This window comes from Oncorhynchus clarkii, chromosome 17 (genome assembly GCF_045791955.1).
Source record: "Oncorhynchus clarkii lewisi isolate Uvic-CL-2024 chromosome 17, UVic_Ocla_1.0, whole genome shotgun sequence".
In the NCBI taxonomy this organism is placed as follows: domain Eukaryota; kingdom Metazoa; phylum Chordata; class Actinopteri; order Salmoniformes; family Salmonidae; genus Oncorhynchus; species Oncorhynchus clarkii.
In genome coordinates this window covers 2,114,543-2,135,556 of record NC_092163.1, presented here as the reverse complement: position 1 = coordinate 2,135,556, position 21,014 = coordinate 2,114,543, and the positions used below count along the sequence as shown (strand labels likewise).

General features: G+C 46.0%; 1 protein-coding gene across 2 annotated transcripts in view; it reads left to right on the top strand.

Moving 5' to 3' along the window:
• The window catches only part of LOC139370020 (alpha glucosidase 2), a 39,291-nt gene extending 24,993 nt beyond the window's left edge, over window positions 1–14,298 (top strand). Inside the window, exons 15-22 of one of the 2 annotated variants that reach the window (XR_011627091.1) lie at window positions 2,576–2,727; window positions 3,151–3,299; window positions 3,562–3,703; window positions 6,015–6,113; window positions 8,225–8,389; window positions 9,614–9,760; window positions 13,612–13,948; window positions 14,065–14,127. Coding sequence is in view for 1 of the 2 variants with exons in the window: in XM_071109308.1 (XP_070965409.1) it covers window positions 2,576–2,727; window positions 3,151–3,299; window positions 3,562–3,703; window positions 6,015–6,113; window positions 8,225–8,389; window positions 9,614–9,760; window positions 13,612–13,674 (917 nt within the window). In the remaining variant the exon portion in view is untranslated. Of the gene's footprint in view, window positions 1–2,575; window positions 2,728–3,150; window positions 3,300–3,561; window positions 3,704–6,014; window positions 6,114–8,224; window positions 8,390–9,613; window positions 9,761–13,611 lie in introns of both variants that reach the window. The other variant, XM_071109308.1, reaches the window with a different exon arrangement.
• The last annotated feature ends 6,716 nt before the right edge of the window (window positions 14,299–21,014 follow it).

The window sequence follows — 21,014 nt, the reverse complement described above, 5'->3', positions numbered from 1 at the left end:
GATGGTGTTCTACTCAACCAAACCAGGACATTCTGATGGTGTTCTACTCAACCAAACCAGGACATTCTGATGGTGTTCTACTCAACCAAACCAGGACATTCTGATGGTTTTCTACTCAACCAAACTAGGACAATCTGATGGTTTACTACTCAACCAACCAAACCAGGACATTCTGATGGTTTTCTACTCAACCAAACTAGCACATTCTGATGGTGTTCTACTCAACCAAACTAGGACATTCTGATGGTTTACTACTCAACCAAACTAGGACATTCTGATGGTGTTCTACTCAACCAAACCAGGACATTCTGATGGTTTACTACTCAACCAACCAAACCAGGACATTCTGATGGTTTTCTACTCAACCAACCAAACTAGGACATTCTGATGGTTTACTACTCAACCAACCAAACCAGGACATTCTGATGGTGTTCTACTCAACCAAACCAGGACATTCTGATGGTTTTCTACTCAACCAACCAAACCAGGACATTCTGATGGTTTTCTACTCAACCAACCAAACCAGGACATTCTGATGGTTTTCTACTCAACCAACCAAACCAGGACATTCTGATGGTGTTCTACTCAACCAAACCAGGACATTCTGATGGTTTTCTACTCAACCAAACTAGGACATTCTGATGGTGTTCTACTCAACCAAACTAGGACATTCTGATGGTTTTCTACTCAACCAACCAAACCAGGACATTCTGATGGTTTACTACTCAACCAAACCAGGACATTCTGATGGTGTTCTACTCAACCAAACTAGGACATTCTGATGGTTTACTACTCAACCAAACTAGGACATTCTGATGGTTTTCTACTCAACCAAACCAGGACATTCTGATGGTTTACTACTCAACCAAACTAGGACATTCTGATGGTGTTCTACTCAACCAAACTAGGACATTCTGATGGTTTTCTACTCAACCAAACCAGGACATTCTGATGGTTTACTACTCAACCAAACTAGGACATTCTGATGGTGTTCTACTCAACCAAACCAGGACATTCTGATGGTGTTCTACTCAACCAACCCAACCAGGACATTCTGATGGTGTTCTACTCAACCAACCCAACCAGGACATTCTGATGGTGTTCTACTCAACCAACCAAACCAGGACATTCTGATGGTTTTCTACTCAACCAAACTAGGACATTCTGATGGTTTTCTACTCAACCAAACTAGGACATTCTGATGGTTTTCTACTCAACCAAACTAGGACATTCTGATGGTGTTCTACTCAACCAAACCAGGACATTCTGATGGTGTTCTACTCAACCAAACTAGGACATTCTGATGGTGTTCTACTCAACCAAACTAGGACATTCTGATGGTGTTCTACTCAACCAAACCAGGACATTCTGATGGTTTTCTACTCAACCAACCAAACCAGGACATTCTGATGGTGTTCTACTCAACCAAACCAGGACATTCTGATGGTGTTCTACTCAACCAAACCAGGACATTCTGATGGTTTTCTACTCAACCAAACCAGGACATTCTGATGGTTTTCTACTCAACCAAACCAGGACATTCTGATGGTGTTCTACTCAACCAAACCAGGACATTCTGATGGTTTTCTACTCAACCAAACCAGGACATTCTGATGGTTTTCTACTCAACCAAATTAGGACATTCTGATGGTGTTCTACTCAACCAACCAAACTAGGACATTCTGATGGTGTTCTACTCAACCAAACCAGGACTAAACTGACAGTAACGTTGTAAAAATGGATACAACTTTTCATTTCTTTAGGACTGTAGAAAAATACCTTTTTATAGATGGTATTGTCAAAAGAGCCAATGATGAGGCTATTAGGTTCTGTTCTAGTCTTTGTATCGGACCGGCTCTCTGTCACATGGAACTAGGCTGGTGTCTAATCATGTCTCATCTCTCTCTCTCTGTCACATGGAACTAGGCTGGTATCTAATCATGTCTCATCTCTCCATCTCTCTCTAGAGGTCACATGGAACTAGGCTGGTGTCTAATCATGTCTCATCTCTCTCCATCTCTCTCTCTCTGTCACATGGAACTAGGCTGGTATCTAATCATGTCTCATCTCTCTAGAGGTCACATGGAACTAGGCTGGTATCTAATCATGTCTCATCTCTCTAGAGGTCACATGGAACTAGGCTAGTATCTAATCATGTCTCATCTCTCTAGAGGTCACATGGAACTAGGCTAGTATCTAATCATGTCTCATCTCTCTCTAGAGGTCACATGGAACTAGTCTGGTATCTAATCATGTCTCATCTCTCCATCTCTCTCTAGAGGTCACATGGAACTAGGCTGGTGTCTAATCATGTCTCATCTCTCTCTAGAGGTCACATGGAACTAGGCTGGTATCTAATCATGTCTCATCTCTCTAGAGGTCACATGGAACTAGGCTAGTATCTAATCATGGGTCATCTCTCTCTCTCTGTCACATGGAACTAGGCTGGTATCTAATCATGTCTCATCTCTCTCCCTCCCTCCTCCTCCAGGTATGTTAACCTTTAACCTCCTGGGTGTTCCCCTGGTGTGGGCTGATATCTGTGCCTTCTCTCTCTCCCTCCCTCCCCCTCCAGGTATGTTAACCTTTAACCTCCTGGGTGTTCCCCTGGTGGGGGCTGATATCTGTGGCTTCAGTGAGCAGACTGAGGAGGAGCTGTGTGTCCGCTGGACTCAGCTAGGAGCCTTCTACCCTTTCACACGCAACCACAACTCTATCGACCAGAAGGTAAGACCCCCAATGTGGCCCCCCCCTCAATGTTCCGCCCCCCACCCCAATGTGGCCCCCCCCCCTCCACCAATGTGCCCACCCCAATGTGCCTCTCCCCTCCACCAACGTGCCCCCCCCCCTCCACCAATGTGCCCCCCCCCACCCCTATGTGCCTCTCCCCCTCCACCAATGTGCCTCTCCCCCTCCACCAATGTGGCCCCCCCCCCTCCACCAATGTGCCCCCCCCACCCCAATGTGCCCCCCCTCCACCAATGTGCCCACCCCAATGTGCCTCTCCCCTCCACCAACGTGCCCCCCCCTCCACCAATGTGCCCCCCCCACCCCAATGTGGCCCTGACACAAACTGTCATAGAAAAGTCATTTTATCTGTATATTCTGTGTGTTTGTGTGTCTGTATATTCTGTGTCTCTCTCCTCCCAGCCTCAGGACCCCCCAGCGTTCAGCCCTCGAGCCCGTTCAGCCATGAAACAGTCTCTGCTGCTCCGCTCCTCTCTGTTCCCTCTGCTCTACACGCTGTTCCACCGCGCACACACACACGGACACACTGTCGCTCGGCCTCTGCTGTTCGAGTGAGTTACACACACACACACTGGGACACACACACACACAGGGACACACACACACGGACACACCGTCGCTCGCCCTCTGCTGTTCGAGTGAGTTCCAGACACACACACACACACACAGGGACACACACACACACACACACACACACACAGGGACACACACACACGGACACACCGTCGCTCGCCCTCTGCTGTTCGAGTGAGTTACACACACACACACAGCTCTTTCAGGATGTTCCTGACCAATGTGTGTTCATATTTTTAGGTTCCCCAAGGACGTGAGAACGTATGGGATAGACAGACAGTTCCTATGGGGGAAGAGTTTGATGGTGACACCAGTATTAGATCCAGGTGTGGACTATGTTGTGGGCTACTTCCCTCAGGGTCTCTGGTACGACTACTACACGGTAAGAACACAGCTATACATATATTACCTATATATAACCCTTAATAACCCTTAATAACCCTAACCCCAGGTCTCTACTATACAGTAAGAACACAGCTATATATATATTACCTATATATAACCCTTAATAACCCTAACCCCAGGTCTCTACTATACAGTAAGAACACAGCTATATATATTAACTATACATAACCCTTAATAACCCTAACCCCAGGTCTCTACTATACAGTAAGAACACAGCTATATATATTAACTATACATAACCCTTAATAACCCTTAATAACCCTGACCCCACACAGCTACAGTAATTCTTAAAGTTAATGGGGGTATTTTTTAAGGACTGGGGACAGTCCTCTTAGTATTCATATATGTTCAGCTTTATTGATGAGACGGTAAAGTGTTGGATAAAGATTGTCCCGTGGGGGTCAGTTGGTAGTGGGGCGGTGCTTGCAACGCCAGGGTTGTGGGTTCGATTCCCACGGGGGACCAGTATGTAAAACTCTGTGCTCTCACTACTGTAAGTGGATAAGAGTTTTATTTAAATGAAGGACTGAAATGTACCAGATGATTGGGAGGTGGAGTCTAAGGGCAGTGGGCGGGACCAGCTGGAACCACTGGACCACACAGGACACAACTAGTAGGAATTCTGGGTAATGACGAATAGAATGTGGTGGTAGTTACAAGGCTTTTGTTTCAGGCTGGACAACGGCACTTCCACTGAGCGGACAAACCATTAGGAACACCTTCCTGATATTGAGTTACACCCCCATTCAGAACAGCCTTGATTTGTCTGGACTCCACAAGGTGTGGAAAGCGTCCCACAGGGATGCTGGTCCATGTGGACTCCACAAGGTGTCGAACGCGTTACCACAGCGATTCTGGTCCATGTTGACTCCACAAGGTGTCGAACGCGTTACCACAGCGATGCTGGTCCATGTTGACTCCACAAGGTGTGGAAAGCGTTTCACAGGGATGCTGGTCCATGTTGACTCCACAAGGTGTGGAAAGCGTTTCCACAGGGATGCTGGTCCATGTGGACTCCACAAGGTGTGGAAAGCGTCCCACAGGGATGCTGGTCCATGTGGACTCCACAAGGTGTCGAACGCGTTACCACAGCGATTCTGCTCCATGTTGACTCCACAAGGTGTCGAACGCGTTACCACAGCGATGCTGGTCCATGTTGACTCCACAAGGTGTGGAAAGCGTTTCACAGGGATGCTGGTCCATGTTGACTCCACAAGGTGTGGAAAGCGTTTCCACAGGGATGCTGGTCCATGTTGACTCCACAAGGTGTGGAAAGCGTTCCACAGGGATGCTGGTCCATGTTGACTCCACAAGGTGTGGGAAGCGTTTCCACAGGGATGCTGGTCCATGTCGACTCCACAAGGTGTGGAAAGCGTTTCCACAGGGATGCTGGTCCATGTCGACTCCAATGCTTCCCACAGTTGTGTCCAGTTGGCTGGATGTCCTTTGTGTGGTGGACCTTGGATCTTGATACACACAGGAAACTGGTGATCAGGGAAAAACCCAGCAGCGTTGCAGTTCTTGACACAAACCGGTGCACCTGGCACCTACCTGGCACCTACCTGGCTCCTACCTCGCACCTACCTGGCACCTACCTGGCACCTACCTGGCACCTACCTCACCCTGCTCAAAGGCACTTAAATATTTTGTCTTGCCCATTCACCCTCTGAATGGCACACATTCTCACTTGTCTCAAGGCTTAAAAATCCTTCTTTAACCCGTCTCCTCCCCTTCGTCTACACTGATTGAAGTGGATTTAACAAGTGACATCAATAAGGGATCATATCTTTAACCTGTCTCCTCCCCCTTCATCTACACTGATTGAAGTGGATTTAACAAGTGACATCAATAAGGATCATGTCTTTCACCTGGAATCACCTGGTCAGTCTGTCATGGAAAGAGCAGGTGTCCTTAATGTTTTGTTCAGTGTATAATTCATATGCTGAATATTGAATCTCTCCTGTCTCTTTCCTCTGTCTGCTCTCTCTCTTCCTCCCTCGGTCTCCCTCTCTCCCCAACTTCCCTTGTCTCTCTCTCTCCTCTCTCTCCTCTCTCTTCCTCCCTCGGTCTCCTCTCTCTCCCCCCAACTTCCCTTGTCTCTCTCTCTCTCCTCTCTCTCCTCTCTCTCCCTCCCTCGGTCTCCCTCTCTCCCCCCAACTTCCCTTGTCTCTCTGTCTGCTCTCTCTCCTCTCTCTCCCTCCCTCGGTCTCCCTCCCTCTCCTCTCTCTCCCTCCCTCGGTCTCCCTCTCTCCCCAACTTCCCTTGTCTCTCTCTCTCTCCTCTCTCAGGGTGATTCTATCCGTAGTAAAGGAGAAGAGTTGAGGCTCAAGGCTCCTCTAGACCATATCAACCTTCACCTGAGAGAAGGAGCTGTCATACCTACACAGGTAAACAGACAGATGTATATACTGTACTCTATATCATCTACTGCATCTTTATGTAATACATGTATCACTAGCCACTTTAACTATGCCACTTTTATGTTTACATACTCATCTCATATGTATATACTGTACTCGATACCATCTACTGTATCTTGCCTATGCCGTTCTGTACCATCACTCATTCATATATCTTTATGTACATATTCTTTATCCCTTTACACTTGTGTGTGTATAAGGTAGTAGTTTTGGAATTGTTAGGTTAGATTACTCGTTGGTTATTACTGCATTGTCAGAACTAGAAGCACAAGCATTTCGCTACACTCGCATTAACATCTGCTAACCATGTGTATGTGACAAATGAAATTGGATTTGATTTGATTTGAGACAATAGATGGTCAGGTAGCTGGCTCATCCATGTTATTGGGGCTCCCGAGGAGGTGCAGCGGTCTAAGGCACTACAGACCCCGGTTCGATTCCAGGCTGTATTACAACCGGCTGTGATTGGGAGTCCCATAGGGCGGCGCACAATTGGCCCAGCGTCATTAGGGTTTGGCCCATGGGTAGGCCGTCATTGTAAATAAGAATTTGTTCTTAACTGACTTGCCATGTTAAATAAATGTTAAGTCAAAACAATGATGACTACAGAGTTTCAGAGGGTTAATAGGAAGATGACACAAAGTGGATGGTCAGGCATCCATATCGAAAATAATTAATCATTGTGTGTCTCTCTATTCCTCTTTCTCTGTGTCTCTCTTTCGTTCTCTCTGTGTCTGTCTGTGTGTGTCGCTGTCTGTGTGTGTCGCTGTCTGTGTGTGTCGCTGTCTGTGTGTGTCGCTGTCTGTGTGTGTCGCTGTCTGTGTCTCTCTCTGTGTCTGTTTGTGTCTCTCTGTGTGTGTGTCTGTCTCTCTCTGTGTCTGTGTGTGTCTGTCTCTCTCTGTGTCTGTGTGTGTCTCTCTCTGTGTGTCTGTGTGTGTCTCTCTCTGTGTGTCTGTGTGTGTCTCTCTGTGTGTCTGTGTGTCTCTCTGTGTGTCTGTGTGTGTCTCTCTCTGTGTGTCTGTGTGTGTCTGTGTGTGTCTCTCTCTGTGTGTCTGTGTGTGTCTCTCTCTGTGTGTCTGTGTGTGTCTCTCTCTGTGTGTCTGTGTGTGTCTCTCTCTGTGTGTCTGTGTGTGTCTCTCTCTGTCTGTGTGTCTCTCTGTGTGTCTGTGTGTCTCTCTCTGTGTGTGTGTCTCTCTGTGTGTGTGTGTCTGTCGCTGTCTGTGTGTGTGTGTCTGTCGCTGTCTGTGTGTGTCTCTCTCTGTGTCTGTGTCTGTCTCTCTCTGTGTCTGTGTGTGTCTCTCTCTGTCTGTGTGTCTCTGTGTGTCTCTGTGTGTCTCTGTGTGTCTCTGTGTGTCTCTCTCTCTGTGTCTGTGTGTCTCTCTCTGTGTCTGTGTGTCTCTCTCTGTGTCTGTGTGTCTCTCTCTGTGTCTGTGTGTCTCTCTCTCTGTGTCTGTGTGTCTCTCTCTCTGTGTCTGTGTGTCTCTCTCTCTGTGTCTGTGTGTGTGTCTCTCTCTGTGTCTGTGTGTGTCTCTCTCTGTGTCTGTGTGTGTCTCTCTCTGTGTGTTTGTGTGTGTCTCTCTCTGTGTCTGTGTGTCTCTCTGTGTCTGTGTGTCTCTCTGTGTCTGTGTGTCTCTCTGTGTCTGTGTGTCTCTCTGTGTCTCTCTCTGTGTCTGTGTGTGTGTGTCTCTCTCTGTGTCTGTGTGTCTCTCTCTGTGTCTGTGTGTGTCTCTCTCTGTGTCTGTGTGTCTCTCTGTGTCTGTGTGTCTCTCTGTGTCTGTGTGTCTCTCTGTGTCTCTCTCTGTGTCTGTGTGTCTCTCTGTGTCTCTCTCTGTGTCTGTGTGTCTCTCTGTGTCTCTCTCTGTGTCTGTGTGTGTCTCTCTCTGTGTCTGTGTGTCTCTCTGTGTCTGTGTGTCTCTCTCTGTGTCTGTGTGTCTCTCTGTGTGTGTGTGTGTCTCTCTGTGTCTGTGTGTCTCTCTCTGTCTGTGTGTCTCTCTCTGTCTCTCTCTGTGTGTCTGTGTCTCTCTCTGTGTCTGTGTCTCTCTGTCTGTGTGTCTCTCTGTGTGTTGCTCCCTGTGTAGCGTCCCAACACAACCCTGTTTGTGAGCAGTGGTCAGCCGCTCCACCTCGTGTCCAGTCTGTCTGAAGACGGCTCGGCCGGAGGAGAGCTATTCTGGGACGACGGAGAGAGCATCGACACCTTTGAGACAGACCAGTACGCTCACGTAGTGTTCACTGTGGTGAAGGTACGCTCAGACCACTACAGACCAGTACGCTCCGACCACTACAGACCAGTACGCTCCGACCACTACAGACCGGTACGCTCCGACCACTACAGACCAGTACGCTCCGACCACTACAGACCGGTACGCTCCGACCACTACAGACCAGTACGCTCCGACCACTACAGACCGGTACGCTCCGACCACTACAGACCGGTACGCTCCGACCACTACAGACCAGTACGCTCCGACCACTACAGACCGGTACGCTCCGACCACTACAGACCAGTACGCTCCGACCACTACAGACCAGTACGCTCCGACCACTACAGACCGGTACGCTCCATCCACTACAGACCGGTACGCTCCGACCACTACAGACCGGTACGCTCCGACCACTACAGACCAGTACGCTCCGACCACTACAGACCGGTACGCTCCGACCACTACAGACCGGTACGCTCCGACCACTACAGACCGGTACGCTCCGACCACTACAGACCGGTACGCTCCGACCACTACAGACCGGTACGCTCCCACCACTACAGACCGGTACGCTCTGACCAGTACAGACCAGTACGCTCCGACCACTACAGACCGGTACGCTCCCACCACTACAGACCGGTACGCTCTGACCAGTACAGACCAGTACGCTCCGACCACTACAGACCAGTACGCTCCGACCACTACAGACCGGTACGCTCCGACCACTACAGACCGGTACGCTCCGACCACTACAGACCGGTACGCTCCGACCACTACAGACCAGTACGCTCCGACCACTACAGACCGGTACGCTCCGACCACTACAGACCGGTACGCTCCGACCACTACAGACCGGTACGCTCCGACCACTACAGACCGGTACGCTCCGACCACTACAGACCGGTACGCTCCGACCACTACAGACCGGTACGCTCCGACCACTACAGACCGGTACGCTCCGACCACTACAGACCGGTACGCTCCGACCACTACAGACCGGTACGCTCCGACCACTACAGACCGGTACGCTCCGACCACTACAGACCGGTACGCTCCCACCACTACAGACCGGTACGCTCCCACCACTACAGACCGGTACGCTCTGACCAGTACAGACCAGTACGCTCCGACCACTACAGACCGGTACGCTCCCACCACTACAGACCTTCCAGTTACTAGTCCAACGCTCTAACCACTATAACCATGACAGCTGGTTCTACTAACACTATTACCTTCACCTCTTCCCTTCCTATTGTATTCTAGAACACGATGACATCGGAGGTGCTGCACGACCACGTGGAGGCTTCCTACATCACCGTGGAAACAGCCTCCTTCTATGGCGTGAAGGTGGAGCCTACCAGGGTTACGGTCAACTCCCATGATGCGGCATTCACCTACAGAGCCAATCAGGTGAGACTTGGTGTCAGGAGTCAAAGGTTAAGTGTTTTTTAAAGTTCAGATAATGTTTTAGAGCAGCCATACTCACAATAAAACATTTTTTTAAAGGAATGTAGGGACCTCCCGAGTGGCGCAGGGGTCTAAGGCATTGATCAGTGCTAGAGGCGCCATTACAGATCCGGGTTCGATCCCGGGCTGTGTCGCAGCCAACCGCGACCGGGAGACCCATGACGCGGCGCACAATTGGCCCAGCGCCGCCCGGGTTGTCCTTGTCTCATCGCGCTCTAGCGACTCCTTGTGGCGGGCCGCGCTGACTTCGGTCGCCAGCTGGTACAGTGTTTCCTCCGACTGTGTCCAGAAGCAGTGCGGCTTGGCGGGATCGTGTTTCGGAGGGACGCATTGCTGCTATAACAGCAAGGAAGGCTTTCCACTAGATGTTGGAACATTGCTGTGGGGACTTGCTTCCATTCAGCCACAAGAGCATTAGTGAGGTCGGGCAGTGATGTTGGGCAATTAGGCCTGGCTCGCAGTCGGCGATGCAATTCGTTCGAATTCATCACAAAGGTGTTCGATGGGGTTGAGGTCAGGGCTCGGTACAGGACAGTCAAGTTCTTCCACACTGATCTGAACAAACCATTTCTGTATGGATCTTGCTTTGTGCGCAGGGGCATTGTCATGCTGAAACAGGAAAGGGCCTTCCCCAAACTTTTGGAAGCACAGAATCATCTAGAATGTCATTGCATGCTGTAGCGTTGAGATTTCCTTTCACTGGAATTAAGGAGCCCGATCCATGAAAAACAGCCCCAGAACATTATTCCTCCTCCACCAAACTTTACAGTTGGCACTATGCATTGGGGCAGGTAGCGTTCTCCTGGCATCCTCCAAACCTAGATTCGTCCATGGGACTGCCAGATGGTGAAGTGTGGAACTCGGTAGTGAGTGTTGTAACAGAGGGCAGTTTGGAACTCGGTAGTGAGTGTTGTAACAGAGGGCAGTTTAGAACTCGGTAGTGAGTGTTGTAACAGAGGGCAGTTTGGAACTCGGTAGTGAGTGTTGTAACAGAGGGCAGTTTGGAACTCGGTAGTGAGTGTTGTAACAGAGGGCAGTTTAGAACTCGGTAGTGAGTGTTGTAACAGAGGCAGTTTGGAACTTGGTAGTGAGTGTTGTAACAGAGGGCAGTTTAGAACTCGGTAGTGAGTGTTGTAACAGAGGCAGTTTGGAACTCGGTAGTGAGTGTTGTAACAGAGGCAGTTTGGAACTCGGTAGTGAGTTTTGTAACAGAGGGCAGTTTGGAACTCGGTAGTGAGTGTTGCAACAGAGGACAGTTTGGAACTCGGTAGTGAGTTTTGTAACAGAGGGCAGTTTGGAACTCGGTAGTGAGTTTTGTAACAGAGGGCAGTTTGGAACTCGGTAGTGAGTGTTGTAACAGAGGACAGTTTGGAACTCGGTAGTGAGTTTTGTAACAGAGGCAGTTTGGAACTCGGTAGTGAGTGCTGTAACAGAGGGCAGTTTGGAACTTGGTAGTGAGTGTTGCTTCCAGAAGGCAGTTTGGAACTCGGTAGTGAGTGTTGTAACAGAGGGCAGTTTGGAACTCGGTAGTGAGTGTTGTAACAGAGGACAGTTTAGAACTCGGTAGTGAGTGTTGTAACAGAGGGCAGTTTGGAACTCGGTAGTGAGTGTTGTAACAGAGGGCAGTTTGGAACTCGGTAGTGAGTGTTGTAACAGAGGGCAGTTTGGAACTCGGTAGTGAGTGTTGTAACAGAGGGCAGTTTGGAACTCGGTAGTGAGTGTTGTAACAGAGGGCAGTTTAGAACTCGGTAGTGAGTGTTGTAACAGAGGACAGTTTGGAACTCGGTAGTGAGTGTTGTAACAGAGGGCAGTTTGGAACTCGGTAGTGAGTGTTGTAACAGAGGCAGTTTGGAACTCGGTAGTGAGTGTTGTAACAGAGGGCAGTTTGGAACTCGGTAGTGAGTGTTGTAACAGAGGACAGTTTAGAACTCGGTAGTGAGTGTTGTAACAGAGGGCAGTTTGGAACTCGGTAGTGAGTGTTGTAACAGAGGGCAGTTTGGAACTCGGTAGTGAGTGTTGTAACAGAGGGCAGTTTGGAACTCGGTAGTGAGTGTTGTAACAGAGGGCAGTTTGGAACTCGGTAGTGAGTGTTGTAACAGAGGGCAGTTTGGAACTCGGTAGTGAGTGTTGTAACAGAGGACAGTTTAGAACTCGGTAGTGAGTGTTGTAACAGAGGGCAGTTTGGAACTCGGTAGTGAGTGTTGTAACAGAGGGCAGTTTGGAACTCGGTAGTAAGTGTTGTAACAGAGGGCAGTTTGGAACTCGGTAGTGAGTGTTGTAACAGAGGGCAGTTTGGAACTCGGTAGTGAGTGTTGTAACAGAGGGCAGTTTAGAACTCGGTAGTGAGTGTTGTAACAGAGGACAGTTTGGAACTCGGTAGTGAGTGTTGTAACAGAGGGCAGTTTGGAACTCGGTAGTGAGTGTTGTAACAGAGGACAATTTGGAACTCGGTAGTGAGTGTTGTAACAGAGGACAGTTTGGAACTCGGTAGTGAGTGTTGTAACAGAGGACAGTTTGGAACTCGGTAGTGAGTGTTGTAACAGAGGCAGTTTGGAACTTGGTAGTGAGTGTTACAGATGCTGTGTTACACGCTTCAGCACTCGGGGCTCCCGTTCTGCTGAGCCGTTGTTGCTCCTAGATGTTTCCACTTCACCATAACAGCACTTACAGTTAGTTGACCGGGGCAGCTCTAGCAGGGCTGAAATTTAGACTTTTTTGGAAAGGTGGCATCCTATGGACAGTGCCACGTTGAAAGTCACTGAGCTCTTCGGTAAGACCATTCTACTGCTTATGTTTGTCTATGGAGATTGCATGGCACACCTGTCAGCAAGGGGTGTGGCCGAAATAGCCAAATCCACTCATTAAAAAAGTGTGTGTGTGTGTGTGTTTCCACCAACAAAAGGTGTGTGAACAGTTTAGGGTTGTGAGCTGTTTTTTTTTGTTGTTACTACACCGACAAGGCTGATAAATGACACTATCCGTCCTGACCTTTGCCCCCTAGGAAATGTGTGAGTTGACTGGTAGTAGTGGAGTCTCCCCATGTTTAGAGGGAAATGTGTGAGTTGACTAGTAGTAGTGGAGTCTCCCCATGTTTAGAGGAAAATGTGTGAGTTGACTGGTAGTAGTGGAGTCTCCCCATGTTTAGAGGGAAATGTGTGAGTTGACTGGTAGTAGTGGAGTCTCCCCATGTTTAGAGGAAAATGTGTGAGTTGACTGGTAGTAGTGGAGTCTCCCCATGTTTAGAGGGAAATGTGTGAGTTGACTAGTAGTAGTGGAGTCTCCCCATGTTTAGAGGGAAATGTGTGAGTTGACTGGTAGTAGTGGAGTCTCCCCATGTTTAGAGGAAAATGTGTGAGTTGACTGGTAGTAGTGGAGTCTCCCCATGTTTAGAGGGAAATGTGTGAGTTGACTAGTAGTAGTGGAGTCTCCCCATGTTTAGAGGGAAATGTGTGAGTTGACTAGTAGTAGTGGAGTCTCCCCATGTTTAGAGGGAAATGTGTGAGTTGACTAGTAGTAGTGGAGTCTCCCCATGTTTAGAGGGAAATGTGAGTTGACTAGTAGTAGTGGAGTCTCCCCATGTTTAGAGGGAAATGTGTGAGTTGACTAGTAGTAGTGGAGTCTCCCCATGTTTAGAGGGAAATGTGTGAGTTGACTGGTAGTAGTGGAGTCTCCCCATGTTTAGAGGGAAATGTGTGAGTTGACTAGTAGTAGTGGAGTCTCCCCATGTTTAGAGGGATAGGACATCTGTGGTTTGTTATTAATGTATCTCTGTTTCTCCGTTCGTCTCCCTCTAGGTGTTGACTGTAACAGATCTGGGATTGAATCTCAGCCAGAACTTCACCATCAATTGGATCTAACAGCTTTTCCCAAAAAATGGGAATTCCGACCTTTTGGAATGTTGATGGTTTTTCCTTCCCTGACGGTCTCTACTGCTTTACGCCCCACGGCTGTGACCCAAATGGCACCCTATTCCCTATATAGTGTACTACCAGGGCTCAAAACACCCTCACTGTAGGACACACCATATGTTGCTCCGGGTGGGATTGAATCCTGACCTGAACCATTAGATACTAACCTAACCACTGATCTAGGACCAGATTACCCTCCTACAATCCTAACCTGAACCATTAGGTACTAACCTAACCACTGATCTAGGACCAGATTACCCTCTTACAATCCTAACCTGAACCATTAGATACTAACCTAGGACCAGATTACCCTCCTACAATCCTAACCTGAACCATTAGATACTAACCTAGGACCAGATTACCCTCCTACAATCCTAACCTGAACCATTAGATACTAACCTAGGACCAGATTACCCTCTTACAATCCTAACCTGAACCATTAGATACTAACCTAGGACCAGATTACCCTCCTACAATCCTAACCTGAACCATTAGATACTAACCTAGGACCAGATTACCCTCCTACAATCCTAACCTGAACCATTAGATACTAACCTAACCACTGATCTAGGACCAGATTACCCTCCTACAATCCTAACCTGAACCATTAGATACTAACCTAACCACTGATCTAGGACCAGATTACCCTCCTACAATCCTAACCTGACCCATTAGATACTAACCTAACCACTGATCTAGGACCAGATTACCCTCCTACAATCCTAACCTGAACCATTAGATACTAACCTAACCACTGATCTAGGACCAGATTACCCTCCTACAATCCTAACCTGAACCATTAGGTACTAACCTAACCACTGATCTAGGACCAGATTACCCTCCTACAATCCTAACCTGAACCATTAGATACTAACCTAGGACCAGATTACCCTCCTACAATCCTAACCTGAACCATTAGATACTAACCTAGGACCAGATTACCCTCCTACAATCCTAACCTGAACCATTAGATACTAACCTAGGACCAGATTACCCTCCTACAATCCTAACCTGAACCATTAGATACTAACCTAACCACTGATCTAGGACCAGATTACCCTCCTACAATCCTAACCTAAACTGAAGCTTTATAGTGGTGGTGATAGTATTTTTTTCCCCATGTGACAGGTAGGCCTACATTTACTGAGGCACAGCCTACGCTACAGTAATATAAAGACAGGGTGGGGACAGACGTCTAATTTACCCATCTCTATCTGGCTTTCAGGGTCACCTTGTTTTTTTAATTGTAAAGATTTTTAATTTTTATTGCAGCTGCAGAGTTTTAAAACCGCTTGTCACTCGAATATCGTTGCTTTAAATCAGCAAGAAATATTATGAAAGGTATTTGTCAGCCTGCTAATTATACGTAAAGGCCCTATTATTATATTACCAAAGTTAGAATAAAATCAGCTCGCCTCTACTAGCCGCATGTCTCTTCCAGCTGTATCATGGTTTGAACGATGTGAGTAATTCCAGTCCATATAATACACAGTATAATACACAGTATAATACACAGTATAATACACAGTATAATACACAGTATAATACACAGTATAATCATACAGTTCACACTCAACAAGCCTCCTGGAGCGAGTTTATAATACACAGTGTAATACAGTATAATCATACAGTTCACACTCAACAAGCCTCCTGGAGCGAGTTTATAATACACAGTGTAATACAGTATAATCATACAGTTCACACTCAACAAGCCTCCTGGAGCGAGTTTATAATACACAGTGTAATACAGTATAATCATACAGTTCACACTCAACAAGCCTCCTGGAGCGAGTTTATAATACACAGTGTAATACAGTATAATCATACAGTTCACACTCAACAAGCCTCCTGGAGCGAGTTTATAATACACAGTGTAATACAGTATAATCATACAGTTCACACTCAACAAGCCTCCTGGAGCGAGTTTATAATACACAGTGTAATACAGTATAATCATACAGTTCACACTCAACAAGCCTCCTGGAGCGAGTTTATAATACACAGTGTAATACAGTATAATACAGTACAGTCATACAGTATAATACAGTACAGTCATACAGTATAATACAGTACAGTCGTACAGTATAATACAGTACAGTCGTACAGTATAATACAGTACAGTTGTACAGTATAATACAGTACAGTCGTACAGTATAATACAGTACAGTCGTACAGTATAATACAGTACAGTTGTACAGTATAATACAGTACAGTCGTACAGTATAATACAGTACAGTCGTACAGTATAATACAGTACAGTCGTACAGTTCACACTCAACAAGCCTCCTGGAGCGAGTTTCATTTATTTACCCAACAGAGGACATAGCTGGCTACATCTATGGGCTTTTCTGTTTTTCTGTCGTGCAGTAGCCTATATCATATATGTATGGGATAACAGCACTATATTTTGGACTTTTTTGGGGCTTGGGCTCATTAAATGTATTTTAATGTAGGGCTCATCAGGCTTGATTTTTTAAATCAAAGCTCTAATCAAATCCACAGGCCTGTTTTTATGCTCTATAATGCTTTTGAATGACCGTTCCAGTTTGGACTGGAAATACCGGTTTAGTCGGTAGGGAAGTGATTTATTCTCAGGATGGAACATTTTGTAAAATACTGTGAAGACATTCACCCGTGAGCCAGATGCATTAGTTTGAAAGGCCTCCTGTGTATTTTACTGGTTAGGTAGTAAAATATGAAGTCTAGTCGTTCTGCCACTGGTCGTTACTACAGTCAAGAGCCAACTTTTATTTTGCTGTTTTCATTTCTCAGAGGAAAGGTGAAGATGTGCAATTAAAAGGAGAGGAACTTTTCTTTCCCTCAGAACAAGACTAGAATGGGGTGAGATGGATGTTTGTGTCTTTGGGGAGTTTCGTGATAATAATCAGTGATTGTTGTTATTGATCCTGATATGTACATATTGTTGTTGACAAGCTTGTTTGCACTGAATCAGTACATAATGAAGGTACAGGGAAGTGCCTTTACGAATGATCAAACTGTCTCTTCTACTGCTCTGTTTTAAATCTGTTCTAGAATGATAGTTTCAGAACACCTCTAGAACAGCTCTGTTTTAAATCTGTTCTAGAATTATAGTTTCAGAACATCTCTAGAATAGCTCAGTTTTAACTCTGTTCTAGAATGATAGTTTCAGAACACCTCTAGAACAGCTCAGTTTTAACTCTGTTCTAGAATGATAGTTTCAGAACACCTCTACACATCTACGTTGTTCTAAAACTAGAATTCTAGTTTCAGTTTGTTTTCTAACTGCTTTACTGTGACTCTAAAAACAGGGTATTTCTCTCTAAAACAATGATATTAAAGTATTGTCAAGCTTTCTCAGACATAAAATTGCCTTTGCTAAATAATGAATGAGCCTGGATTGTAGTTTTTGACATTTTGAAGCATTATGGAAACGCAACGTTTGCCCTTTTGAAATTGATTGGTTGAAATGTTGTTTGACAAATGTGTTTTATTTGTCCTATTCTATTCAAGCGGTATAATGAAAACTGTGGAAGGGAAGACTTGCCTTATGTTGGCCGGTTCGGCCAGTTGGGTGTATCTATCTGGCATGAATATCACAATGACTGTTGATGCTGTAATGCCCGCCTCTTGATTTCCATTTGTGTTATGTTGAACGGGGACATGCTCAGACAGATGCTCGTTTCAAATGATGACTTGATTAAACATGAATCCTGACTCCCATGTGTCTGTTTTAGATCTGTTTGTCACATGATTGGATGGGAGGGACTTATATACCTGGGTGTAATTTAGTTTCATCCAGGTATTACTACTGCTTGGCTGGAGCATAATCCTGCACCCATCAAATATGCCTTTTTATTCTAATCTAATTTATTTATAAAGCCCTTCTTACATCAGCTGATGCCACAAAGTGCTGTACAGATTCCCAGCCTAAAACCCCAAACAGCAAGCATTGCAGGTGTAGAAGCACAGTGGCTAGGAAAAACTCCCTAGAAAGGCCAAAACCTAGGAAGAAACCTAGAGAGGAACCAGGCTATGTGGGGTGGCCAGTCCTCTTCTGGCTGTTCCGGGTGGAGATTATAACAGAACATGGCCAAGATGTTCAAATGTTCATAGATGACCAGCATGGTCAAATAATAATAATCACAGTAGTTGTCGAGGGTGCAACAAGTCAGCACCTCAGGAGTAAATGTCAGTTGGCTTTTCATAGCCGATCATTAAGAGTATCTCTACCGCTCCTGCTGTCTCTAGAGAGTTGAAAACAGCAGGTCTGGGACAGGTAGCATGTCCGGTGAACAGGTCAGGGCTCTATGGCCGCAGGCAGAACAGTTGAAACTGGACCAGCAGCATGGCCAGGTGGACTGGGGACAGCAAGGAGTTATCATGCCAGGTAGTCCTGAGGCATGGTCCTACGGCTCAGGTCCTCCGAAAGAGAGAATTAGAGAGAGCATACTTAAATTCACACAGGACACCGGATAGGACAGGAGAAATACTCCAGATATAACAAACTGACCCTAGCACCCCAACACGAACTACTGCAGCGTAAGTACTGGAGGCTGAGACAGGAGGGGTCAGGAGACACTGTGGCCCCATCCGATGATACCCCCAGACAGGGCCAAACAGGCAGGATATAACCCCACCCACTTTGCCAAAGCACAGCCCCCACACCACTATTATTGAATTCCATTGTCCTCTAATCATTTTTTTTTTGTTCTAACAATGTAATTGCATCATTTCCAATACCCCATATGTTTCTGTAAATATATACAGTACCAGTCAAAATTTTAGAACACCTCCTCATTCAAGGGTTTAGAACACCTACTCATTCAAGGGTTTAGAACACCTCCTCATTCAAGGGTTTAGAACACCTACTCATTCAAGGGTTTAGAACACCTACTCATTCCAGGGTTTAGAACACCTACTCATTCAAGGGTTTAGAACACCTACTCATTCAAGGGTTTAGAACACCTCCTCATTCAAGGGTTTAGAACACCTACTCATTCAAGGGTTTAGAACACCTCCTCATTCAAGGGTTTAGAACACCTACTCATTCAAGGGTTTAGAACACCTACTCATTCAAGGGTTTAGAACACCTACTCATTCAAGGGTTTAGAACACCTCCTCATTCAAGGGTTTAGAACACCTACTCATTCAAGGGTTTAGAACACCTACTCATTCAAGGGTTTAGAACACCTACTCATTCAAGGGTTTAGAACACCTACTCATTCAAGGGTTTAGAACACCTACTCATTCAAGGGTTTTTCTTAATTGTACTATGAAATAACACATATGGAATCATGTAGTAACCAAAAGTGTTAAACAAATCAAAATATATTTTTTGAGATTCTTCAAAGTAGCCACCTTTTGCCTTGACAGCTTTGCACACTCTTGGCATTCTCTCAACCAGTTTCATGAGGTTACCTGGAATGTATTTAAATTAACATGTGTGCCTTGTTAAAAGTTCATTTGTGGAATTTCTTTCCTTCTTAATGCGTTTGAGCCAATCAGTTGTGTTGTGACAAGGTATGGGGGTTATACAGAAGAGCCCTGTTTGGTAAAAGTTCATTTTATGGCAAGAACAGCTCGAATATGCAAAGAGAAACGACAGTCGATCATTACTCTTAAGACATGGAGGTCAGTCAATCTGGAAAATCTCAAGAACTTTTAAAGTTTCTTCAGGTGCATTAGCAAAAACCATCAAGCGCTATGATGAAACTGGCTCTCTTGAGGACACAGGAGGAGACTACATGAATCCGGCCTTCATGGTCAAATTGCTGCAAAGAAACCGCTACAAAAGGACACCAATAAGAAGAAGAGACTTGCTTGGGTCAAGAAACATGAGCAATGGACATTAGACAGGTGGAAATCTGTCCTTTGGTCTGATGAGTCCAAATTTGAGATTTTTGGTTCCGACTCTTGTCTTTGTGAGACGCAGAGTAGGTGAACGGATGATCTCCGCATGTGTGGTTCCCACCATTAAGCATGGAAGAGGTGGTGTGATGGTGCTTTGCTGGTGACACTGTCTGTGATTTATTTAGAATTCAAGGCACACTTAACCAGCATGGCTACCACATAATTCTGAAGGGATACACCATCCCATCTGATTTGGGCTTAGTGGGACTATCATTTGTTTTTCAACAGGACAATGACCCAAAACACACCTCCAGGCTGTGTAAGGGCTATTTGACCAAGAAGGAGAGTGATGGAGTGCTGCATCAGATGACCTGACCTCCACAATCACCCGATCTCAACCCAATTGAGATGGTTTGGGATGAGTTGGACTGCAGAGTGAAAGAAAAGCAGCCAACAAGTGCTCAGCATATGTGGGAACTCTTTCAAGACTGTTGGAAAAGCATTCCAGGTGACTATCTCATGAAGCTGGTTGAGGCAAAAGTGTCATCAAGGCAAAGGGTGGGTACCTTGAATAATCTCAAATACAAAGTACATTTTGATTTGTTTAACACTTTAATGCTTACTACATGATTCCGAATCTGTTATTTCATCAGCTTCTTGATATGCCACTTGTCAGGTGGAAGAATTATCTTGGCAAAGGAGAAAGGTTCACTAACAGGGATGTAAACAAATTTTGTGCACAAAATTTGAGAAGCTTTTCGTGGGTAAGGAATATTTCTGGGGTCTTTTATTTCAGCTCATGAAACATATGACTAACACTTTACGTGTGTGTGTGTGTGTGTGTATATATACTGTGTATATGTATGTATATACACACACATATACACATATATATATATATATATATACTATGTATGTATGTATGTATGTATGTGTATACACAGTATATATACACATACAACCATGAGGTTGAAGGAATTGTCTGTAGAGCTCAGAGACAGGATTGTGTCGAGGCAGAGATCTGGGGAAGGGTACCAAAAAAAATCTGCAGAATTGAAGGTCCCCAAGAACACAGTGGTCTCTATCATCCTTAAATGGAAGAAGTTTGGAACCACCAAAACTCTATCATCCTTAAATTGAAGAAGTTTGGAACCACCAAGACTTTTCCTAGAGCTGGCTTCCCGGCCAAACAGAGCAATCGGTGGAGAAGGACCTTGGTTGGGGAGGTAACCAAGAACCCGATGATCACTCTGAAAACGCTCCAGAGTTCCTCTGTGGAGATGGGAGAACCTTCCAGAAGGACAACCATCTCTGCAGCACTCTACCCATCAGGCCTTTATGGTAGAGAGGCTAGACGGAAGGCACTACTCAGTAGAAGTCACACGACAGCCCGCTTGGAGTTTGCCAAAAGGCACCTAAAGACTCTCAGACCATGAGAAACAAGATTCTCTGGTCTG